Below are 26,115 nucleotides of genomic sequence, written 5' to 3' on the forward strand. Positions count from 1 at the left end.
AATAATAATAATAATAATAATAATAATAATAATAATAAGCTAATAATAATAATAATTTAGGACTATAATTTTCACTTTTTTATCATAATAAAAAATAATCTAGAATCTTATCTTATCTTAGCCCTAGTCTACTGACTAAAATATTTTGATTCCTACAATCTCTCTCTCTCTCTCTCTCTCTCTCTCTCTCTCTCTCTCTCTCTCTCTCTCTGTCTCTCTCTGTCTCTCTCTCTCTCTCTCTCTCTCTCTCTCTCTCACACACACACACACACACACACACACACACAGGACATACGACTACACAGAAATAAAAAAGTGAAAATATTTCAAATCATGGAGTTAGAGAAAAGAGGTTAAGACTTGTTTCGGCGCTCTGAATTTCGTACTGTCCACACTGCAGTTCCTCTTCTGACCTGTAGAGGTCAAACCTGCGTTAATCCAATTGAGTATTTAGGGCTTTGAACAAGCACAGTGTCGATCTGAGGGGAATAAAATAGCAGTCGAAGACCACGGGATATGGATATGTTTATATGCTTAATTCATAAACCATTATCTGTAAAATTGCAATACTCCATAGGACGTATGACAGCTATGGGCTGAAAGGTTAGGCTACCTGTGCTTGGTAACAGAAGGCAAACGAAAGGCTAAACTCTTTCAGATTAATGAATTTGTGAGTAGCCTGCATTCTTTTTACAACATCCGAGGATCTTTAACAGATATCGAATGCAACAAGGTAAAGAACGTTTATGTGAATTGCTTAAACCTAATATAGACTAACCCGTATGAAATTTCTTTTATTATTTTTGTTGTTGACTCGAACTCTACATATATAAAACGTATCTGTTCTTAATCTTAGTTCTTATTATTCCTTTAGTATTCATGTAGCATTTAGGAGTGTTTATACCATTAACATTACAGTGGTCCGGTTTGCACCGTGTCAGTGATTAATAGGCTATAGCTGAAAAAGGAGACGTTGTTGATTAGCCTGTAACGTCACAAGTCCTTCTTCATTTTACTGGAGTATATATTTACATTTTTGTTGTGGAAATATTTAACTATCCCCTGTTGGTGTCTGCTAATATATTTTATTAATTGAAATGTTATTTATGAAATTTTGTAACAGATGCAGTAGAGACTATAGCTCAATCATATGTATTATATGTTTATATTTGATAAATATTATTATATGTTATTATATGTCGTATCATATTGAAGCTGGGTAAATAATGGTGGACATACCTTTAACTGTTAAAAAGTGCTGTTGTAGTGCTAGAACTGAAATTAGGTCAAATGTTAGGTCATAAAATTTAATATTATCAATTGTCTTCAGTTTTGAAGGGCAAAGATGTAACAACTGTTTGTTTTTCAGTAAAGGCACAAGTGTATCTACACACACACACACACACACACACACACACACACACACACACACACACACACACACACATACACACACACACACACAAATAAATGCTGCCTGTTCTGATTATTTAGGGAGTTAAATACACCATACACATGTATGGATCAGAAAACAACAATAGATCAATTGTTTATTTATTTGTATCAATTGTTTATGGGATTGCAGTTGTATTCTGTCTCCAGGAAGAACCATATAACATTAAATATAATGCTTCTGGCAGGCTACATTCAGTCATTGCAGGATAGTTATTAAGCATATATATAGTCTACAGCAAAATATCAGAAACTTTCAAACATGCCTGTCACTTTAAATTCATAGTTTTTAAGTTTAGCATTTTACTATGTCTTCCCTGTAATAGTTATTTTGTACTTTGCATTTTCTGTAGGTTTACATTTTAGTTCATGTGGCATTGTTGGTGGTGCAGGTAATTCAGAGGAAGCTGCCATGTATTATCTTGGTCTATCATCCATACCAGTGATGCACATTCTCTATCATCCTATCACCACCCACCTTCACTCCATCTGTCTTCAGTGTGCTGCTTCTTGTGTTCTCGCTCCCACAGGAGTCTGTCCCGGAAGTCTGCGGCATGAGCAGCCCGTTTGTGACCCTGGCCGAGGTGCTGGAGGCTCGGGGAGGCCCCCTGGAGGAGGACGAGGTCTGGTCCCTCCTGCTGGGATCCGCTGAAACCCTGCTGGAGCTCTATTACAGAGGTAAAGCAGCTAGCGTGGTGGTGTGATCAATCCGTACAGTCTGCACACTCTGCACTACGGTGTGTTTGGTGTTTGACGTCTTGTTTTTTACTTAGTTTTTTGTGGGGGGTTTTTTGTTTGTTTGTTTCTAGGTCACAGTAACATCTGCAATATCATCAGCCCAGCGTCAGTTCTCCTGTCAGCGACCGGCACACTGGCGTTTAGGAACTGTGCGATGACGGACGAGGCGCGCCCTTTCACTGCACCGGAGCTGTTGGGAGGCCAAGGTCTCACCACCAAATTGGCCACGGAGAGGGTAAACGTCGGTCCTAACACCGTTATGTGGCCTACTAAAATAGGCGCGTATGTTATTGGAGCAGGACTGTAGCAGAATCGTTCTTTTCACCACCTACATTATTTCTTACTTTGTTGCCCTTGATTTATCCCTGTTTCTCTATCACTGTGGTTTTATGTATCATGTTTTATTTTTATCTAAATGCATTATGGATGTATTGAACACAAGGGCAGCGGCGGGCCTGGTTTGAGCGTGCCCACAGGCACCGTGTGGGAGTGGAGGTTTGAAAGGCAAGACAGAGGAAAAACATACAGCTAACGCTAACAAAAAATGTTGCAGTACAAAACAGAGGGGTAAGAGGAGAAACTGTTATTTAGAACTGGCAGAAATATAGGGAATTTGAATTCAGGAAGAACCTAAGAAACACACAGTCTGCCATCTAGTGGTGATACAGAGGCTAATATACCAGTAGTGGAATCTGGGAGAATATATTGTGGTTGCTTCATTTTTCCTTTACTTTGTAGAATATAGAAAGTGCAAATATATGGTGAAACATGCACTGGTGTTTGTTTGTCGTTTCAGATGATTGTATACTCTCTTGGCATGACTCTCTACTGGTCTGTTGACTATCACGTTCCTCAAAACCAAGTGAGTTCATGTAGTTCCTTTATATATTACAGAAACATGTGTATCAATGAAGACACTGCACTCAGTGGTCAACGTTGTGGTCACTGTCCTGATACGACCACAGAGCTGTAAGTGTCCAGATATGGCCATAACTTTGAGTGTCCTGTTCTGATTCCCTCAGCCTGTTCAGCTGAGTGACTCTCTGAATGGTCTCCTCCTGAGCATGTGCGAAGACGCGGCGTTTCGGCGGGAAAACCTCAGCGCAGTCCTGGAGGCCTGTGAATCTCACCACAAAGTCACACTCCTGCCCCCACCCAAGAGTGTCATCAGACGGCTGGTTGAAAACCTGTTTTATGACTGTGTGCGGTTCACGAAAACAACCAAAACCAACGGAAGAATTAATGTTGGGGGTGCAAGCTGTGATTACACTGTTGTGTGGTTTAGTGGTATAGCTTTTTGTGTGATTCCAGGCTGTCCGCTCCACTGTCATGGAAAACACAGTGCAGCTAAGTGGCAGAAGTCAGATGATCAGAGAAAGGCTTCATGGTAAGAGTGCTTATGACATTTAGTCCCTAACTCTTCTAATAAATAAATGTTTCTGATAAAAGTTGTATGTGCGGTATTAAAGGTGTTACTAGGGCAAATGGTGCTTGAATATCAATTAAAGTACCTCAGTTAAATTGACATACAGTGTATTCCTACCTACTCTTACTTAATCCATTTTTTGGTTCATTCAATAATGTGTTCTGATTCATTAATCCATGCACACATTCCTTGGGTTATGCATGACATAAAACATACCAGGAAAATAAAAAGCTTTGAATTTACCCAGCCTACACCCAAAATAATGCCATCATGTGTGGTAATAGAATATTACGACACCCAGAATAGGATTAAAGGTTTAACCTAAACTCAATATGGGATTACCACCCTCTGAAAACTTATGATCAGCCTAGAAGATGCTTAGAAGAACACGCTTCTGCTCGGGCGCCCTGCGAGCTTGGCTGAGCTGATTGTCGTGAGTGGTGCCGCAGGCCGGCTGTGTTGTAACTCTCTTGAGTATTAACCCATTGCTCTTCTGGCCGGACAGCAAAGGGGTCACCGTACTTGGACTACACCAGAGAGGGCGGAGCTGCATCTGACGGGCCGTCGCTGGACTCCGAGCTGAGTCAGGGTGAACAGAACGTTATCCTGCTGTTGCATCACTACACTGCTAGCTGCCAAAAAAATGTTTTCTTTGGCGTTATTTTTCATATGATGTTCTACATTGTTTTGGATACTGAGTGCTTACAATATTAAATATACATATATGGTGTTTTGCTTTATGGTACTGTCTGGGATTTTTGTGGTTTGTTTTGTAAAATGTTGTTTGGATGTTGTTATCCAGGAGTTTTACATGAAGAAAAAACCTGCTCCCATAAAACCAAACATGTGCAGATGCCCTACCAAGGTACCCAGAGCAGGTAAGAGATCGGGTCTGACCCTCTTAAGTGGTCTCACACATCTCATGGAAGCTCAGGCTGCTGTTGTTTTCTGGAAGGCCCAAAAACAACTTTGCTTTCCCAGAATTCCACAGCAGCCGCATCACAGTGGCAGCTGCTGGCAGTCATGGAGGCCGTACCTCGGTGTCCCCTGCAGGGGTGAACCCAGACCTCCTAGCCCATGTACAGCTGTCAGCGAGTCCAGCCCCAGCCTTACCCAAAGGAAGCCTAAGGTACTGTTTGGGGGAGATTTCTTTGTGTGCCGGTGCAGTTGAGATTCATAGTTTGATTTTGGTAGAGCAACTGAACATTTTTTTTCCCAAATACAATTATCTCTTTATCTTTACTGGGATCTTCAGTTATTGCTCGTGAATTTCAGAGCCTAGGACCAGAGTTTGCAAGAGTGGTTGATGGGCCTCAAGTCATTTTGGAGCTTCCTGGATCTTTAGTGGTAAACCTTATTTCAATTACTTAAAGATTGTTCAGTGTTTGTCAGAGAACATTATGACATTTCATTTTTCAACATGTCTCTTTTTCGCTCCCACACTCACTCCCGTTAACTTCTTGTTGACTGATACAGTCAAAGAAGGGAAGACTCTCCTTATCCCAGAGAGAAGTTCACGTGGTGATGCCCAATGAGCAGTGCCTGGTGGTGAGGTGTGACACGCAGTCCAGGGGACGAGACGTCTTCGACATGGTCGTGGCTCACGCTAACCTCGTGGAGCATTTTTACTTTGGCCTTGCATTCCTTGATGGTAATGAAGATTTCTTTAAGGACTTGCAGCGGAATCCGTTAAAAAAATTGTTGCATATTTGAACGGTTTTTGTGGTCTCTTAATTCTGAGCTTTTGCATGTGATCATTAGAGTTGGATTCATTTTGCTTTTTGGATTCATTTAGCATTTTGTTGGATTTTGCATGTGATACTGTTGGATTCATTGCTTGCATATCTCCTCTAGATGATGAATTTTTCTTTTTGGACCATGAGACAAAAATCTCCAAAGTCGCTCCAGACTCTTGGAAGAAAGTAGCCACTGCCACATTCACCCTTTACCTCCGTGTTAAGTTTTTTGCTGATGACGTCTCCTTCATATTGTAAGTCTCATGCCCTACGTATCTCCCACTACAAAATTGACTTATAATAACACTGTTAAACATTTATTCCACTGGGCAACTCCATAAAGGCACCTCATTGTGTATTGTGTGTTTTTAAAAGGCACAAACTAACTCGCCACCAGTACTACCTGCAGCTGAGGAGGGATATTCTGGGCGACAGACTGTTCTGCAGTGAGGACACAGCAGTGTTCCTCGCCGCTCTGGCCCTGCAGTCTGAGTTTGGCGACTACGTTCCTCAGGTAGAATACACACTCTCGCAGCATTCAGTGTTTTTAGCATTTATCAGGATGTCCGGTAACATTTCTTCTAGTGATCTTAGTGATTTTGTCCAGGTGTATGGAAAGAATTATTTTCAAACCGAGCATTATATCCCAAAACGACTGGTGGAAAAAATAGCCTTGCCCTGTTTGAGGGAGGAGTTGCCAAGACTTCATGGCATCAATGCCCAGATGTCAGCAGAGGATGCTGAGATGGAGTTTCTAAAGGTACTTCACTTGTTATAGGGCCAAAGCGGCTGCGAATCTCAGAGCCTCTTATAAACACATACGCCTGAAGTGAGCATCAAGGTCATTCTATAAATAAGTCATTTTGGGTCAGCATATCTATGCTGTTCCCTCACTCAGTTAAACTCCTGTGTGCATTACATTACACAGATAGTCCAGCAGCTTCCAGAATATGGGGTCGTGTTTCACCGAGTTGCTCGGGAGAAGACGGTGATTGGAGGACTGACTCTGGGGGTGTGTGCTAAAGGAATTATGGTTTATGAAGTCAAAAACAACTCTCGGATATTAATCCGCAGATTCCTGTGGTCTGACACTGATAGTATCTCAACAAGTGTGAGTACAGAATTTATAGAAGTCGTTAAAGGTGAAGACTCGATGTCATAAATCAAGTTTTGTTAAAGTGCTTGATTACTGAAAATGTGCTGCATTTATGAGATGACAGTGGTGTGCTCTGCTGTCTTTCCTCTAGCGGCGGAAGTTCACTATAGAATGTGGCCCTAGTGGAAAGAAGCACTCTTTCCTAACTGAGAGCTCTAAGATTGCACAGTACCTGCTGAACCTTTGCTCTGCCCAGCACAAGTTCCACAGTGAGATGATGTCTCGACAGATCACCTACAGTTTAGACTCAGGTTCAACTTTCACAGAACTTTATAATAATTAGTGTGAAACACTATGAGAAAAACAACCATTAAGTTAAGGAGAGACTGATAGTGTGTGTGTGTGTGTGTGTGTGTGTGTGTGTGTGTGTGTGTGTGTGTGTGTGTGTGTGAGTGCCAGGCCTGTGCTAGCTGGTGTTTTTTTTCTTTGTTCCAGATGACAAGACAGTGAAGCATCCATCACCATGGCATCCTCGCCATGCACATTTGAAGAGGTTCTCGTGTTCAGATGTTATGCTCAATAGCATCGGTGTGAGCTCAATACCCATAGACTCCATGAGCAAGTCATGCGATGACATCTCTGCCAAGATGCGACAGCAGAGGAAGCGGAGTGAGACCCTGGACGTCCCTGCCCCACGAGCCCTGAGCGAACTGAGGAAGCCCAGTCAGGCCTCCAGGTGCTGGACGAACATGACCACACGTGAAACGGAAATGTCACGTCTGTCTCCACTGTCTCACGATCGCTGCGATTTCACCTCACGTTTTTTTCAGCCCGCCAGAAACCTTCGGGTCTCCAGTTTACCGGATCATGTCCAGCGTCTCTCTTCAAAAGCAGGAGTCAGAGCCTTACTCTATCTCATGCATGAGAGGTTAAGAGAAACTGTTTCAATACTTCTGGATTACCTGATTTGTGATTCTGGTTATTGGGCTGTAATCCCTAAACTAAATTCATGAATTCATGTTTTTTTTTTTTTTAGTTGACACTCCTATTCGAACCCCCCCTGAAAGAGAAATCATCTGTGTGACTCTGAAGAAGGATCCTAAGCTTGGCTTTGGTAAGCCAATGCTGGGTGTTCATGTATAAGCAGCCGGCGATGAACTCTTATAAGCATAAAGGTTTATGTCCGACATGCAGAGCCTCTTGAACTGTATCCAGCAGGTGTATATTTACCCTCCCTATTTCTTCACAGGTTTTATAATAGTCGGAGAAGACAACACAGGGAAATTAGATCTGGGAATCTTCATTGCTTCCATTGTACCTGACGGACCAGCAGAAAAAGACGGCAGAATCAAGCCAGGTACAACAAACAACATCTTTTGTTTTGATTTTTGTTTGTTTTACTCTGCAGTTTTTCATGGGCCCTCTTATATTGACTGGCATTTAGGAGGCAGGCTGATCTCTCTCAATAAGACCAGTCTGGAAGGGGTTACTTTCAGTACAGCTGCTTCAATCCTGCAAAACAGCCCAGAAGAAGTGGAGCTTATAGTCTCTCAACCGAAACGTATGTTCTGTTGAACGCTTTGCATACAGCATATTTCTGTAAACAGCTCAATGTTTAAGGACCTCTGTACATGTAAAGTACTGTCGCTGCTTAAGGCAGAATGTTTTTTTGTTTAATGCTGAACGTTTTTTGGCCTTCATTGGAGTAGAAGATGTTGGGGAGATTAAAGGCCTGACTACTGGGGACCTGGGACTGATGCTGGAGAGAGGCTTTGACTCACAGGCCAGTCTGAACACAGAATACAGGCCAGTCATGGAGGAACTGGAAGAGGCCCTGTCTAATATGCTCACACCCAAAGCGAGAAAGAGGCTTCACATCCCTGTCGTTCGGATTCTAGATTCTCAGGTAGAGCTTCCTGAGACATTTTAGACCATGTCTGCCCAGTGTTCACTTCTGTAGTGTCTGTATGTAAAACAGGAGGCCGAACCGGCGTGTGTGTGCGCCTGTGTGTGTGTGCGCCTGTGTGTGTGTGTGCGCCTGTGTGTGTGTGTGCGCCTGTGTGTGTGTGTGCGCCTGTGTGTGCGTGTGTGTGTGTGTGTCATGTGCAGGACATGCCCTCTAGGCCAACCTCCAGTACCAGTCTCAAGCCTGGTGACCTCCTCAGTGTGGAGCTCAGAAAGGTTAATGGCAGTCTGGGCATTTGTGTTGCTGTAAGTCTTCACAGATGTTCTTTAACATGGGCAAAGAATGAAAACGTCAACAGCCTTGTACTATGTTCTTACCTCTTATACTGATTTAATTCAACAATTGAATGCGGTCCATCCATCATTTCTAGGGAGGCATCAGCACCAGCGTACGTCACGGTGGGATCTATATTAAAAGCCTGATTCCAGGAGGAGCGGCTGATCAGGATGGCCGAATACAGATAGGTACATGTGCTGTGAAATGATACGCCTGTTCCGTTCTGCCATTTTATTCATTTTGCAATGTGCTTCTATGGCTTTGATGCAATTAAATGAATTTGTGCCAATTTAATGATGATTGTGTGTGTGTGTGTGTGTGTGTGTGTGTGTGTGTGTGTGTGTGTGTGTGTGTGTGTGAGATAGGCGACAGACTGCTGGAGGTAGATGGCTGTAACCTGCGAGGTGTCACCCACAGACAGGCTGTGGAGGTCCTGAAGAAGACTAGAGAAGTACTGAACTATAGAAGTACTGAACTGTCATGTTTATTTAGCGCATATGAAATCCTGAACATTAAATTTGACCTACACAAAAATATCTGAGAGAAAATATGGCATTTAAAGAATTTTATCACGATTAACAAGTATTTTAAAAAAATCTTTGAACTAAAAACTTTTGAGTTGATATGATATGTTGATATGAGTTGATCAGTAGACATTGTTTGGTAAGACACTGTCTAACAGTGGCTACCAGTCATGGCTTCCCACCCATCACCCAGGGAGCCCTGTCCGCTCTAATCTGCTGTAGCTGCTATCAGTGACAGAGCAAGCTTTTTAACGGCAGCATCTGGTGACATCATGAGTAGTGGCTGTCTGAGCTCTAGGCTCCAGCAGAGAGGAAAAGCAAAGGTCATTGTTTCTCTACAGGGACTCTGCCTCCATCTGTTTGCTAATAAGTTCTTTTACAAGCCATAATGGTGCCAGAAGCCATTGTTTCTAAGACCCCCCCCCCCCCCCCCCCCCCAAGATGTCACACAAAAAGAAAAAGGCACACTGTCCAGTGAACGGTGAACGACAAAGCGTGAGGGGATAAGCCCGTGTTTATAATGTGCATAGTCATACTGACTGCTAGTCTCTGATCAGTTATCATTCCCTCATTCAGCAGAACATTTTCAGTGGACTTCGACTGGAACCAGGTTAGCACAGGCATTGCCAGGCATACCATGTGAACTGATTGGTAAATGCAGTTTTCTTAGCCACTCCAGTATTTTGGTTCTCCTATTGTGAGCAATAAAGCTTATTAACGAATAAGCTTTTTGCAGAAGAGTCATGGTGTTCCCCAAAGGTGTACCCCAAAGGCGTGAAGGTGAACCCCAAAGGCGTGAAGGTGAACCCCAAAGCCATTTACAGTCATCTGGAGTCCACATTCTACCCATATTCTGTCCCTCTATTACAGTGTGTTTCATCCCAACATTATCTACCCCACGACTCCACTAAACTGCACCTCAGCCCTCTCAGACACCTCTGTCCCTCATCTAACTAAAGTGTAGGGTTGAGGTTTCCAGGAATCTTTCCCTAATTTCACTGGAGATTTATCCACAGTGAGGTAACAGCATAAAGAAGCAGCTGTAGCAATACTCTCAATCCCTTGGATGAAATCAGACTACCCTAATCCTGACTCTGGCTTTCTTGTCCTACATGGAAGTAAATCCATCTCACATTTTTCTTGGTTCAGGATAATGGTGTTACTCACCAAAGAGGCAGCACTGTGCCACCCGGGTCCAACGTGTTAACATGGCATGTTCATTCCTTAGCTTGCTGCTGCTTTCACAGAGGACCTTGGTGAAAGCAGTCTCAGAGCCAATCAGAACAAGTACAGATGTAATATAAAACAGAATAAAATATAATCACTTAAAAATCTAAAACAGTTGCTTTTTTGTCAGTGCCTTTTACATAAACAGAAAATCAGAAATCAAAGAAGTGCTCTACATGTGCTATATGCAACATTTAGCTCTTCTTTTGAAAGATTCTTGATGTTTTTATTCTCTTATACATATTTGTGCAATCCAAATGACTAATTAAGTAATGTAAGATTTTCTCTATTCCAGTGTGAGAGCAAATGAAATTGTGAAATTCTTGTGAATTGTGAAATTGTGAAGTCTTTTTTTCAGGTGGTGAACTTGCTTCTAGAGAGGGATCCCCCCGTGGCGTTGGACATGTCTCGTCCTGTGTCCGTCCTGAAGAGACAGAAATCTTCCCTGTCCCTTAACACGCAAAGCACCGCCACAGGCCTTGGGAGAGATGTTGCCACGGAGACGTCCTTGTCTGTCAGGGCCAAGGAGTATAGTTTTGTGTCAGATGGTAAGACACAGTGGAAAGAGGAGGAGGGGGGTGACGTGAGGGACAGTGAGAGACATTTGAAATGAGCCTGTTGAGATGCCATAGCTGTCCTCCAGGTGCAGCTGTGAGTGAGTGAAATGATGTAATATGATCTTATGCATAATTAACCCCAAACATATACAGAAAAAAAATCTAACTTTATCAAGAATTAAAAACAAATAGTAATGGTGAGGCGTTCTGGTTATACGGGTGCTTTTGTCTGGACACTAGAGAACGTTCTGGAAGTTACTCTGAAGACGAGCCTGAGCAGTTTAGGCCTTAGCTTCGTCATCAGTGAGTCTTCCGGTGAAGGCGGCAGCATGGTTCGTGTTAAGAGTCTGTTCTCCAGCCAGCCTGCTGAGGAGCAGAACCTCCTGCGTGAGGGAGACGTCATCCTGGCAGTCAACGGCGAGCCGGTGAAAGGCCTTTCCTATCAGGTAGCGTGAGTTCAGCCTCGTCAGGGAACCTTGTAATAGCATTAGCATTCATTTAGTGTCTGGTAGGGGAATGTAATTAGCATAATTCAAAAGGCTTGTGTTAGACTTAGACTTAAGGTTTAATCCTTAACTCTATAAACCCTAACTCTACATTTTTGCTTACTAGGATTCTCTGTAGATTTAGGGGTTTATATTCCACTTAGGGGCTAATTTAATGTTATCTTGTTTTGTAGTGAACCTCCGTGTTATTAATATTAATCACAGAAAACTAGTAATTTCAGTGAAATCCATATGTGACAATTAAAAATTCATCATATCATTATAATTCACATTCATATTCATAACAAAAGAATTAAAAATACTGGACCAGTTGCCCATGCGTTCTGTGTGTCTATATTGTGTTATTAAAGCTTGGTGCTAAGGAGGGTTTGTCACCTGCAGAAAGTTCTGAGACTGCTGAGAAGAGGTTCCTCAGGGGTCAGGCTGTTAATCTGCCGTCCGCCACCGGGTCAACTCCCTGACCTGGACACCAGTCCACCGGTGAGGACGCGGCAGCTAATTTTATCTCCTTTAGAGTCGTATCCCTTAAACATGTGTCAAAAATAGAATTGTAATCTATATTGTGGTATCTTACATCCCTCTTTTGCAGACTGATTCCTCATTGCTGGCTAAAGAACGCAGGTCTCAGTCTTTAGACTTGCAGGCCTCGACAGTCTCTCAGGACTTCAACGGGCTTCTCCAACAGAAGGTCTTGACACTGAGCCAAAGGAAAGAGAGCGGTGCAGACGCTCAGGACAGTCGGGACAGTGAACGTCACGAGACCCGGTTAGACCCACCATCCCTGCCCCCTCCTCCATGTCCTACAAGAGAGACGGTGGAGATTCCTGCTGTCGAGAAGGAAACTGCTGTTCCTCCTCCAACTCCTGCCACCACAGTTGCCGTGACAACCCCCAAACCTGAGCCAACTCCACACCTGGCCATAGCCACTCCCCCTTTTCTAGCCCCACAACCAGAGCAGAAGGAAGACGCCCCCCCTTACAGTGACCTCACCGCTGACCTTATCAGGAGGAGGTCAAGCCTCATGGCCAAGGAACTGGCTGCCTTCGCCGATGAGGAGTACCTGGCCTTCCTCACCACTGTAGACAGTCCTCCAAGTGCCTACCCTGCCTCCACCTGCTCTCACACCCCACCCTCACCTCCCCCTCTTCCTCCACCTCTTCCTGCGCTTTCACCTCTTCCTCTATCTCTTCCCTCACCTCCCCTTCTTCCTCCATCTCTTCCTACACTTTCACCTCTGCCGCCATCTCGTCCTGACCTTTCACCTCTGCCGCCATCTCTTCCGGTACCTTCCAGCACATCCCCCCCCTCCCCCACTCCCAGGCCAGTCACCCCCCTCCCCCACATTAGGCCAGTCTACAAGTACAAACAATGGCTGGGACTATGATGAGGAAGATGAGGAGGATGAAGACCCTAGAAAGGTACCAAATTAAAATACAAAACGTATTGAAGATAGTTCCTGTAAGCATGCGATGACGTGTACTGTAACAGCATCAGGGACACCTGATGCAGTTTAGATGTGTTTTGTGTGTCTAATGTAAGTTTATTTTTTTTTAAACAGTATGTTTTGAAAGAGTTTGAGCTGACAGTAACGCTCTCTAAATCACGGAGTGGCAGTTTTGGGTTCACCATCACCAGGAGTAAACTGGATGGATGCTATTATGTACAGGATGTCCTGGATAATCCAGCCAAAGCGGATGGCCGGCTCAGGCCAGGAGACAGACTTATTATGGTACTGAATTAAGTACGATCACTAAACATGCTTAGACTGTTTTCAGCCATGTATTAAGCCATGTCCTATACCAAAAAAGGCTTTCAAGGGAGAATCCCTGGTGACAGTAAAATGTCTAAAATGAAGACTTTATGTCAAATTAGCTGTCCTGGTGTTCTCTAAGGTGTCTTTTCATCCATTTGTTGAATTATGTTCTGCTTGTAGGAGTTCTGATTTACCTTTATTTAATATACTTTCAAATACAAAGTAAAGCCATATGAAACAATGCCACTACCATATCTAACAAGTCTGATTGACTTGGTTGGTGCATTTTTAGGTGAATGGGGTCTTCGTGACCAACGTGACAGATGACGTGGTTATGGCTGTTCTGAGGTCCTCCTCTAAGAGACTGCACATGGTTCTCGGCAGAGCTGTGGACAATCTCCTGCCTCCTCCACCACCAGACAGCCTTGAAGACATAATCATAGATAAGACCCAATCTGGACAAATGGGTCAGAACTCATCATTCTGTAGTTATATAAGAGAGAGAGAGAGAAAGAGAGAGAGAGAGAGAGCGAGAGCGGTGAAGTAAAATTGCAGTGAAGTTTAAAAGGTCGCCAGAGATTCAGGACATTTTGAACAAACGTCCTACAGCTTACAGCAGCTTATGAAGCCCCACTGTCTAAAACATAAAAAACAAGTTCTGTATAATTCTTTATTCTTTCAACTAGCAGTTGAATCTATTTATATGTATTATCACATAGATCATGTACAGAATTAAATATCTACAATAAATATCATTCTGTGTAGTACTGAATACTTAAGAGGTCTTTTAGTTAAGATACCTGAAAACCATTAAAAACAAAAAGTTTCTCTCTCTCTTTCTCTCTCTGCCTCACCATTTTTCTTTAGTACTTCTTTAACACTTCTCTGATTTCTCTGCACAGGTATCAAGCTGACAGGGGGGATTGGTAGCAAATGGCAGGGCATTTATGTTCAAGAAGTGGTGCCCAACACGCCTGCCAGTGAGGAGGGCAGTATTTATCCCGGTGACAGGATCGTGTACATCAGTGGCGTGTGCACGCTGGGTATGACCCTGGAGGACGCCGTGAAGGCCTGTGAGAACGCGCCAGGCAAGGTGCGACTCAAAGCCATGAGGTGAGGTCCATGGAGGTGAATGAGCTCCGTCTTCATATGCTGAGGTTTTATATAGGAGACGTAAGTCACAGGGACCTGCAGCTGGTCTCTCCTAAACTAAAAATCACAGTGTGCTTGCAGGTACCATATAAATCACAGCAGTTAATAGGACAGCCTCTATTTTTAAAGGCCTGATCATTTTAATGTTGGTTTGTCTGCTGCAGAGATGGTCAACCTGTGACACCCAAGGATATATGGAATGGTAAGTGACTGGCCCAGTGTTTATAAATGTACACATACAGGGGATATTTCAGAAAGGTCTTATTTCGGGTTAGCAACTGTTAACGCGAGGTTTTGAAATTCTGAAAACCAAGCTCCAAATAAACTTTGGTTAGTGATATATAGATATCAGTATATTATTTCAAGCAACTGTGGATCTGAAATGTACCATAATTTCATAATTTCTGCACAAAACTAGTATGATGTGGTAGATCAGGTGCTCCCATAATTAATTACTTATTTACTGTAATATCAGAGGATTCTGTGATACGTAATTGCTATAAAGGAGGCAAGAATTACACTAAATGTTCAAAATCCTCACATCTCTACAAGTATGCTTCAAAAGATATTTTCTTTACTGAAAACAGAAAAGGCTTTCAAACTTGGTTCATGTGATACAAATATTAAATCTCCCTAACATAAATCATATATCACCCTGACTACAGTTTTATGAACCTATCTATTCCCTCAATCATAATCATTGTCGTGATACCTGTAAAAGTACAGGCATGAGACACAGTTTTGATTATTCGCATCTGTTTTGAGTCCTGTTAACAGTGCCCCATTTACCATGAACTTATTTTCAAACTTGTGAACACACTTTAGTCTACTCAGTGTTGACCTTGACTAATAGGGTTCCCACCCATCTGTTAAGATATGTTTGGTCACGTCATTCAGAGAATATACAACATTTAACCCTGCCATGGGCTTGTTAGTGACTTTGGCTGGAAGAATTGTGTGTGTGTGTGTGTGTGTGTGTGTGTGTGTGTGTGTGTGTGTGTGTGTGTGTGTGTGTGTGTGTGTGTGTGTCCATGGTGTCCTGATTTTGGTGTGTGAGTCATGGGCAACATGTCTAACACTGGATGTGAGCGAGTAAGCGGTTCTGTTGGCTGTCGGTATGGTCGACTTGAGCAAACGCCTCACTGAACATGGCGACATGTTGAGGGTCGTAGCTTTGGGGACGCTTCCTCCACTCTTAGTCCTGACACGTCTTGGGTCCTGTCAGTTTAGGTCTTTGGGTTTATTAGGTTTTGCTTGTTTGGTTTAAATTTTGAGTTCGATTTTGTTAGGGCCATCATGTTTTGAGTTAGATTTTGTTAGGGCCATCACATTTTGAGTTAGATTTTGTTAGGGCCATCATGTTTTGAGTTAGATTTTGTTAGGGCCATCATGTTTTGCTTTTTAAAACTGTAATATTACATACTGAGCAGAAATATGCAGAACTTGGCTGCAGCTACTCTTAATTTAATAATGTCATGCAATTAAATAATGTGATCAAATTAATGTTAATTTGCAACTTGAGATGCATATTAATGATCCATTATTTTCTAATTATTTAAATTGGATACTTTTTTAAATTGGTCAATAACCCCATTTTAGTGTATAAATACATTCAGAAACAAAATAATTTTTTGCTTCATTCTCTCCAGATTTGTTTCCAGATCTGTTCAAGTGGAATCAAGAGAAATCCCCTTCCTGCCTGGAGGAAGCCAGCATGTCAGAAGCAGAGGCCACTCCTGCTGATGGTAAGCTGTCTGGCGTCCTGTGTCCCTGGGCTGCAGTGCTGACAGACACCTCATGTCTGCATGGGAGGGCATGCGTTGCGGGATTAATTATTAGCGAGGGCCCCCCTCCTCCGCCTCCACCGGACAGTAACGTGGCACGACGGCCGCATCCCAGCCGATCTAGTGGGTGCCCAGGTTGCCAGGTGATGACTATCCGGGGGGTCTGTCAGCACGGGAACAGGCCGGGGTTGATCAACGTTCAGGCATTGTGCTGGTCAGCACCTCGCTGCCTGGGATGGCCACACCGAAGCAAATCTGTCGTGAGTTGGGAGACTGTTTCACGTTGCCTTACTTTTAGAACTGATCAAATTTATCTGAACGGTTTTGATGTTTGACATTTTTTGTAATTAGCTTTGTATGCGATAGCGTGTGAAATGTGATGAACTGGTTTGTTATACTGTCGTGCCATGACTCCATTACCTATCCTTATGTAAACTGCATACTTTTGGTGACTGGGGAAATTATTGAAAGTTTAACATTGGTGATTTTAAGCTATTTGCATTCTATGTCTGAGTTCTTCTTTCTTTCTGTTCTGTTTTCACTGTTTTTGCAGCTCAACCTGTAGCTGAAAACGATGTGCGAGGGCGTGGGCTCTCCCTAACAACCGAACTGGAGGTGATTGTCCTGTGTTGTGTATCTGAACGATGCCACTGTCACCCAAGGGCATCTGTGCCATCCTTCTTTCCATGTGCTGTTAGCTGCCTTTGTCACTATCCTCAAGCCTATATTGATGTGTTAATATCTCACTGTCTAATTTACTGCTCATTCAGTCCTGCCAATGGACTCTTGAACAGCAGCTTAAGTGCCCCTTGACCTTTGGGGCTTCTGAGGAACCTGCTTGCTTTTATATCACATTCACTTACATCTGTCTTTTTTTTTCTCTCCCCATTCTACTCTGCCTGTCTCCCACTCAGTGTGGAGTTTTTCAGGTGGAGTTCACTAAACCAGAAGGTGGTGGTCTGGGCTTTTCTCTGGTGGGCGGGGCCAACGGTAGCAGTCTGCGTGTGAAGGACATCTGCTCCGGGGGCGTGGCCGAACAGGACGGCCGGCTGCGGGTTGGAGACGTCCTCCTGGAGGTGTGTCCACTCACCGTGATGGCCCTGACCATCCATTTGGTTTATAACGTTTGACGCAGCCTCCGTATGCTGACGAATCGCCGGCTGTGTGCAGGTGAACGGAGAGATCGTGCACCACAATATGGCGGTGGATACGCTGAGGAGAGCAGAGGGCACAGTGCTGCTCACGGTGTACAGAGAGCTCCTCCCCATGCTGCCCTGCTCCAGTCCTGAGGGCCTTCAGGAGAACTCTGCATCCCGCACCTCCCGTGAGCCGTCTCACTTGATTAGTGACCACATGTGATTAGTACTCTGAAACAGCCTTGGCACTTTGATGGGTGTGTTTGATTTAGGTTAAGTGTTAAGTGTGTGTGTGTGTGTGTGTGTGTGTGTGTGTGTGTGTGTGTGTGTGTGTGTGTGTGTGTGTGTGTGTGTGTGTGTGTGTGTGTGTCTCTTCTGTAGCAGGAGTGACCTCAGAACCACAGGTGCAGGACGATCATTTGTCAGGGTGTCCTGAAATGAGGACAGAAATTAAGCAGGTATCCTAAAACACCACCCCATAGACACACATACACACACACACACACAAATTTTCCAGTCAGTTTGCTATAGTACTTTATTTGTACTATATAGTATTTATTGTACACTATGTACATTATGTAAAATTATTGCATTTAAAAATCTATCTCTCTCTCTCTCTCTCTCTCTCTCTCTCTCTCTCTCTCTCTCTCTCTCTCTCTCTCTCTCTCTCTCTCTCTCTCTCTCTCTCTCTCTCTCTCTATCAGGACAGAAACTGTACACCTAACTGCCAGAGCTGTAGCCCCTCTCAGGGTGTCTCAGAAACACAAACGGACAGGTGAGCCTTTCTGTAGCCCTGATGAGGTTTTCCCCCTGTTTTCACTGCCATTCAGTATTTTATTTCTGATAGTTGTGCAAACAGAAACTAAGAACACACTGAGTATTCAGTGAATTGTTTTTGACGCTTTGTGTGTTTGTGTAAGACTTGTCATATTAATTGTGACTGTTCTTAAACAATTAAAATACTAAGTAATTTGGTTGTATAGTCTCTTTGCATCTTTGCAATCTTTGTATCTTTGATCCCTTTTTATTATGAAAGAACTGAACTGCATAATTGTGCACTGTGTTGCTCTCCATACACAAGGGGGCACCAAAGAGTTATAAATAAGTTCCTGACTCCTGACAAGTTCTAGCGTTGGTGGTTCTAGTATACCTGTTAACCAACATAGTTCTACAAAACATTTTAAACTAGCAGACTTTTTACATTTTAGGTGGAAATGTCACAGGAAAGTCAGCCTTGCATGATTACAGGCCTCCTGGAACATAGCAGTGTGGTCAAGGTGCTCATGCATACCCCATAAACCCCCCAGGACAGACGTCCCGAAGGAGCATCTAGACACTTCTACCACAGTCATGGAGCAAAGTCACTCAGATGGCTGGAGCAGTGATGACGATGATGATGATGATGATGATGATGACGAAGACAATGATGATGACGATGATGATGACTATGATAATGACGATGATTACACCTCACAACCATCCCCTCTAGAAGCAATGCATCACACAGGTTAAACAGACTGAATACATTTACATTTACAACAGTTGTCACTCCTGTCCAGGGTGACTTACAGGAGTGCGTTATAGTTATATGTGCCAATAGTTAGGTCTGTGTTAAGATTGTTCATGGAACGTAGGAAATGAGAAACCAAGCAGTCTTACTGTTTTTTTTTTCTTCTTTAGGTCAGCGTCTTGTGTTGGAGGAGGCACTGAGCGGTCTTGCCCTGATCAGGACGCCTAAACACGGCACACGGTACTCCGGCCCAAGCCTCCGAGAGCTCGTCCGGGTGCTGCAGGAACGGCTGTCCGGCGAGGAGCCGCTCAAAGAGTTCACGGTGCGCTCTGCCCGCATAACGTGTCCTCCACGGCCATATTTCCTTTCACTTGAAGAGAACATTGCACCATTTCTGCCACTGCTATCTTTTCAACACTCTGCGTGTAACATTAGGCTTACAAATGAGCCTGCCACACAAAAGATCCTGTAGCCTCCTTCCGTTTCACTGTTGAATTAGATACAGTGAGTAAGAGAATATGGATCTCTCTCCTTTTTTGCCGCAGGCCTTGGGACACCTGCAGCCTTCAGACAACTGCCTGGTTGGAAAGGCCCCAGAGAACCGAGAGAAGAACAGATATCGAGACGTCCTACCATGTGAGACTGCACGTCAACCACGTGACCTGACGGGGCCGGCACTAAACGTGTCCCGTGCTTCTAGAATCCAGAATCGATTCCCTTATTTAACTTTTTAGCACCAAACTGATGCTAATGCATATTCGTAAAGTCAGTGTGCAGCTGTGCCTGCAACAGAGACAGAAGAGGGTGTTGAGTGCATGAGTAAAGTATGGCCATGCCTTTATCAGTTATCAGTATACAGCACTACACTACATGACACTGTAATTAAATGAAATGCAGACAATTCATGGTGGTTTACTGCTAGGAGTCCCACCACTTAAGAATGTCAGGTTATGTTACCAGTGAGAGACTCTGTGTGTGTGTGTGTGTGTGTGTGTGTGTGTGTGTGTGTGTGTGTGTGTGTGTGTACATGTGTGAGTGCTTTGTATCCACTGGCTTGTCGTGGTTTTATAGCCCTCCTCACCCTGACTCTACAGCCATCACACTCTGGCTTTCATTATCAGATTTACACTCAGTATTTCTCCTGTGAGTTGAAGAGGAGTGTCTTCAACACTCACACACACAAACAAACAACACACACACACACACACACACAAAATTCCCACACAAGACATTCTCAACATCTCTAGGTCATGGCTCCGCTTTCATTGTTATGGGAGCCAGGATCCCCGTCTCCAGTGTGAAGGTGAAGGGTTAGGCCGTGCGGCGGGGTTAGGCAGCGGAGAGTGACTTCTGAGCCCCAGGGCCCATGCTGTGTGTGGCGAGAGGGGTGCGCACCCCTGAGAAGCACAAACAGGGGGCCCGCGTGCTGAAAGGCAGGCGGCCGGGCACAATGCCGCGCTTCATGTGCAGGCGGGGGGGTGGGGGGGGGGGGGGGGGTGGCGTGCTGGCCTTTGCCTGGCCTGGAGTGTTTGTTTATTATCATGGCTGCTCACTGGGCTTCTGTTCCCCCCCGAATAAAGTGCCTGGGATCGCAAAGTGTGAGGCCCGAGGGACCTGGCTACTGTTTGTGCTGGATGCAGTTCAAGGGCTTTGGCCTTCTAGAGGAAGCCTGATGCCACCCATTGTGAAGACGTCTCTGCACGCATTTACCTACTCGTGGAGAACAACTCTTCTCCTTGCCTACCCCCTCTTTCCTTTGTTTTTCTTTTCCACTTTCTTTTTTTTCCCCCCTCAGACCTCCACCCCCTTCCTCGCTGTAGCTGTTGAACATGTTTTTACAGGCAGGCCCCTTGTAGAGTGTTACATGAGGGCCCAGAGCAGTCCACAAGCCAAGAGGGAACTGTAGTGAGAACTTCACTACCAAACCATGACCTCCCACCCCTAAGACACCTCCGCAAGCCCCTTACATCCCCACCAAACGTGCTAGTATCAACCCAGATGACTAACGGGGGAATAGTGCAGAACTTTCCTCTTGGCACGCTCGTACCACACCTCTCCCCTGCGTTCACCCGTAGTCTGTTTTCCTGACTGCATGACCCTGGGGCCAGCTTGTTTTATTTATTTGGGTTTATTTATTGCAGCATGGGACAGTCTGTTTCTTTTTCCCAACATTTTACAGTTATAGTGTGTAGAATAATAACCTTGCTAGCTTCTAAAGCCAGCGGCTGATGAACTGCGCTGGCATCAGACTTTGCCCTGGCCTCTGATTAAAATCCAAACAATGTTCTTTTTTGATTTTGTGTATTCCTGGAAGTGAAAATGTAACATTTTAAATGCATTTACACATTTACAAACTGCAATTAGTTTGAGCTGACCCTTCACAGAAGACAGTTATTGTCTCATTACTGCTGACTACTCTGAAAAATTATACATGAATATAATATTATAACATTAGTAATTTGGCATGTGAACATAAGTGGGTTTCTTAAGGCAAATATAGTAATATATTTTTGAGCCTGTGCAGTAATATACCTACATGCACACTAACAACATTACTGGCTGATCACGAAGCACATTTTGTTCCATATGTAGTCATGGTTAAATTCAATATAATGCCCTTGGTGCCAATCAGTGCACTAACAGATTTGTTCTCTCTTGTGCCCAAATGCCCAGATGATAAGACACGGGTCCCCGTAGGGGAGAATCAGGACTACATTAACGCCAGCTACATCCGCATGAAAGTGGGCGCGGAGGAGCGGGTCTACATCTCCTCGCAGGGCCCGTTGCCTTGCACCCAGGACTGCTTCTGGCAGATGGTGTGGGAGAATCGGTCCGACGTCATCGCCATGACCACCAAGGAAGTGGAGCGCGGCAGGGTCAAATGCCACAAGTACTGGCCGGAGAAGCTCGACACGCCCGTGGAGACCAGCAGCTACCGTTTGATCCTAGACAGCTATCAGATGCAGGACTACTTCCAAATCAGGGCCATCAAGATGGTGGAGAAAAAGGTGAGAAGCAGCGTTCAGTCAGAAACGCTCGGGTGGATGGATCACCGAGCTCTCTCGGCAAGGTTGTCGGCATTCACACTTCCTTAGGCTTTCATAACCCTTTATTGTAGATACTAATACAACCGTAAATACATATGTCAGGCAAGAAACTGCTATTAGGCTAAACAGACAACAAAACTGGTCGTTGTTTATTTGAATGAGCTTCCCAAACATGAGTGTAAGCCCTCATTCACCGGCTGTGTTCAGACCGGGGCCACCCACTCTGTGAGGCACCTGAAGTTCACCACGTGGCCGGACCACAGCACACCACCCTCCTCCGAGCAGCTAGTGCGTTTTATCCGATACATGCGGGCGGTGCACTCCACCGGGCCCATCACGGTCCACTGCAGTGCGGGCGTAGGCAGGGCCGGAGTCCTCATCTGCACCGATGTTATCCTCAACCTCATGGAGAAGGACCTCACCGTGAGTGTGCATGGCGGTGACAACGGCCAAATCGCTTCTCTTTGCTTTTCTGGACATGACCCATGTTGAAGCTATTTTTTTTAGAGAAGTAACTAAATGTATTTAGTGATAATATTAAAATTGGGCCCAGCACCACCATAAATTTACAGCTCTTAGAGTTAATATTTTCCACTTTGCAACTGATTCCTCAGATTAACGTGTGCGAGATTGTGAAGGAGATGCGGCTGCAGCGACATGGCATGGTCCAGACCAAGGTGAGTCCACAAACCCCCGCATGGTCCCAACCAAGGTGAGTCCACAAACCCCCGCATGGTCCCGACCAAGGTGAGTCCACAAACCCCCACATGGTCCCGACCAAGGTGAGTCCACAAACCCCCGCATGGTCCAGACCAAGGTGAGTCCACAAACCCCCGCATGGTCCCGACCAAGGTGAGTCCACAAACCCCCGCATGGTCCAGACCAAGGTGAGTCCACAAACCCCCGCATGATCCCGACCAAGGTGAGTCCACAAACCCCCACATGGTCCAGACCAAGGTGAGTCCACAAACCCCCGCATGGTCCCGACCAAGGTGAGACCACAAACCCTCGCATGGTCCAGACCAAGGTGAGTCCACAAACTCCCGCATGGTCCAGCCCAAGGTGAGTTCACAAACCCCCGCATGGTCCAGACCAAGGTGTGTCCACCAACCCCCGCATGGTCCAGACCAAGGTGTGTCCACCAACCCCCGCATGGTCCAGACCAAGGTGAGTCCACAAACCCCCGCATGGTCCCGACCAAGGTGAGTCCACAAACCCCCGCATGGTCCCGACCAAGGTGAGTCCACAAACCCCCGCATGGTCCCGACCAAGGTGAGTCCACAAACCCCCACATGGTCCAGACCAAGGTGAGTCCACAAACCCCCACATGGTCCCGACCAAGGTGAGTCCACAAACCCCCGCATGGTCCCGACCAAGGTGAGTCCACAAACCCCCGCATGGTCCCGACCAAGGTGAGTCCACAAACCCCCACATGGTCCCGACCAAGGTGAGTCCACAAACCCCCACATGGTCCAGACCAAGGTGAGTCCACAAACCCCCACATGGTCCCGACCAAGGTGAGTTCACAAACCCCCGCATGGTCCAGACCAAGGTGAGTTCACAAACCCCCGCATGGTCCAGACCAAGGTGAGTCCACAAAGCCCCGCATGGTCCAGACCAAGGTGAGTCCACCAACCCCCGCATGGTCCAGGCCAAGGTGAGTCCACAAAACCCCACATGGTCCAGACCAAGGTGAGTCCACAAACCCCCACATAGTCCAGATTAGAGTGAGCCCTGGGAAGGAGCCAGAGGTGTCAATTCCAGGTTCAGAAAGTAAAAGTCCTCACCAGGATTTTGCTCAGGCTTCCTGGATTGTGTTGATTCCACTAATTTTACCTGGATTGCACTAATTAGAAGATCTAGCAAGCTTGAGCAAAATCCTGGTGAGGACTTTTACTTTCTGAACCTGGAATTGACACCTCTGAAAGGAGCTGCTGAGAGCACAGAGCCATGTGGAGATTCACAACATCACAACAAATGTACTCTAATAGCTCCAAAACCTTCCAATTAGAGACATTGTGTCTGAGTCATGGAACCTGCCTGTCTAATCCCTCATCCTTTTGAATGTCTTGTCTCTGATTTAAGCACCCTTTAATTAGCCATCCATATCTGCCCCTTTCTCAGAGATGTGTATGCCTTTTATGAAATTGACATACAAACACTGATGGAGGTCCACCCAGGCAGGGTCTCCGTAATGATGTGGCGTGTATGGGACTGCTGTGTGTGTCTTTCAGGAACAGTACCTCTTCTGTTACAAAGTGTGGCTTGAAGTATTACAGAGCATCCTGCGTCTCCATGGTGACCAGCGGCAACCAGAAACCCCCTCATGAATGAGTGTTGTTTGGGAACGACAGCGGAGTGCTCGTCGTTTAGAATGGCTGAGCAGTTGCCGGGCGACTTGGTTGATAGTAATCACACACACACACACCAAGCCTGGGCTGTTTCGGGGTTGTTATGATCATTTGCTGCACTTCTTTATTATTAAATATGGCAGTGGAAGCACACACCACATATTGTCATCAGCTGTGGTTGTGTCCTGATTTCATTCCCTACAAGAGCTTGTAGAAATTTGTCTTGAATATATAGCCAGTTAAATAGTGAAACAATATTCCTATAAATTATTTCCTCATACTTGATTTTTGAAAATGCTTGTTATATTGGAGGCACAACTTCAAACATTAAAAATTCAGATGCTATGATATTGAATTTGAAAATTTGAATATAAAACCCCAAATACTATAATACTGGTGTTATTTAAATGTTAACAAAGAACAACAAATATATGTTTATGGTCAAGTAAGGCACAGAGAAGTGTATATTGAGGGTTTTAAACCCAGATTCTGCCTAACACACAACATTGTATAAGACACCATAATTTGAAATGCTGTCATTGTAAAGAACTAGCTTTAAGACAGACATTCATAGAACTGAAAACCTGACAAAAGTGCCTTTTTAGTTTTAGAACAGCTTTTGCAGTCTCACTGAGGTAAACGAAATGGTTAACTCAAAGACACACGGGTGAATAAACTGTATGAGATTAGCAACAGAGCTTTCCTGTTAGTGTTTATGGCATCCCACACCTGAGGAGAATTGTTCACTGTTCTATTCGTAGCACAAGGAATTAGAACCATAAATCAGAAGAACCCTGGGCCCAAAGACTATTAGAGGTCTCAGGATCAATTAGAGCGCACGGATCCTGCCAATGTCCCAAAATATACTTGTTACATATTGTTGAACTAAAACAGAATTCCATGGCAAAGTTTTGGTTTTTATCTTTTGGTCTATGTTTTAGTTTTTAGATTTTTTTAGTAATATTGTTCTGATTCATTCTGCTCATCTGTTCCATTGACATCTTGGTTTAATAAAATATGACACTAAAATGATTTGATTCTCTTATGGTGAATGAGCACATGTAAGCTAATATTTCCCACTTGTACTGCTATATTGTTATAATTTTTATTCCCTAGTGTGAAGAGATATAAAACCAGTATTCACACACACTACTGATACATACTTAGAGACTGTGTATTTTAAATCTCCAAAGAATATTACTATTACCATATTAAGAGATATTTCAAAAATCTTATTATACTGTAGTCATTTTTGCAAATAAAAAGAATGAGTTCCTCGTGCATGTGTTTCTTTCAGGCAAAACATTTAATTAGTGCTTCTTGAATTTAGAAATCTGATGAGAAAGAACAAACCCAACAGACTGCAGCAAACTGGGAGGTGTATACGCGTTGTGGACGGACGCTGGTTTCCCTTCACGCCTTGATGGAAATGGTTGCGGTTTTGCTAAAGCTACACTGTCGCTGATGCATTTCAGGGGCGAAACATAAACAGGGTCCGGCGGGCCAAGCCCGTGTGTGTGTGGAGCAGTGTGGCGGCACTCAGCTTTTACTGCTGAGTAAACACAGCCTCTCCCAGGGACTTGTGGGACAGCAGGGACAGCCCAGCTAAGCCACGCTCGCCAGCAGGGACATTTGAAATTCCAAAACCCAGCCGAAATCAAAACCTCCAGGTCGCTAATTTACTATTTCAGGTCTTATTTTTCTTAGTTAGAGCTGCTGTGGTGACATTTTCAGTGTTGCTTTATGGGTGTGGACTGGGGTTTATATTATTATAAATTATTATTATTATTATATTTTTATATCTTTATTTTATTTTTTGGAAAAAAGAGCCCAGACTCTGTGTGTATTAATGCAGCTCATCTCTGGCCTACACACATT

At 44.4% G+C, this 26,115-nt stretch overlaps 1 protein-coding gene across 1 annotated transcript; it reads left to right on the plus strand.

Annotated features, from left to right (window-relative positions):
- Nucleotides 1–462: 462 nt before the first annotated feature.
- Nucleotides 463–25,510, plus strand: ptpn20 (protein tyrosine phosphatase non-receptor type 20). The gene is given in 47 exon segments (XM_076974853.1): nucleotides 463–733; nucleotides 1,983–2,130; nucleotides 2,262–2,425; nucleotides 2,987–3,052; nucleotides 3,213–3,392; nucleotides 3,502–3,577; nucleotides 4,122–4,205; nucleotides 4,419–4,494; nucleotides 4,598–4,745; nucleotides 4,892–4,963; nucleotides 5,093–5,267; nucleotides 5,471–5,606; nucleotides 5,728–5,866; nucleotides 5,960–6,112; nucleotides 6,281–6,463; nucleotides 6,600–6,759; nucleotides 6,944–7,184; nucleotides 7,279–7,376; nucleotides 7,485–7,562; nucleotides 7,698–7,805; nucleotides 7,893–8,009; nucleotides 8,158–8,354; nucleotides 8,558–8,659; nucleotides 8,785–8,878; nucleotides 9,056–9,141; nucleotides 10,800–10,989; nucleotides 11,239–11,444; nucleotides 11,886–11,984; nucleotides 12,094–12,679; nucleotides 12,681–12,922; nucleotides 13,063–13,233; nucleotides 13,550–13,724; nucleotides 14,160–14,370; nucleotides 14,574–14,611; nucleotides 16,059–16,154; nucleotides 16,747–16,808; nucleotides 17,108–17,269; nucleotides 17,364–17,517; nucleotides 17,711–17,787; nucleotides 18,034–18,104; nucleotides 18,637–18,836; nucleotides 19,010–19,161; nucleotides 19,385–19,475; nucleotides 21,513–21,847; nucleotides 22,094–22,309; nucleotides 22,501–22,563; nucleotides 24,121–25,510. Coding segments are annotated over 46 exon segments (6,750 nt in total). The 5' UTR covers nucleotides 463–733; nucleotides 1,983–2,006; the 3' UTR covers nucleotides 24,217–25,510.
- The last annotated feature ends 605 nt before the right edge of the window (nucleotides 25,511–26,115 follow it).

This window comes from Brachyhypopomus gauderio, chromosome 15 (genome assembly GCF_052324685.1).
Source record: "Brachyhypopomus gauderio isolate BG-103 chromosome 15, BGAUD_0.2, whole genome shotgun sequence".
Lineage (NCBI taxonomy): Eukaryota > Metazoa > Chordata > Actinopteri > Gymnotiformes > Hypopomidae > Brachyhypopomus > Brachyhypopomus gauderio.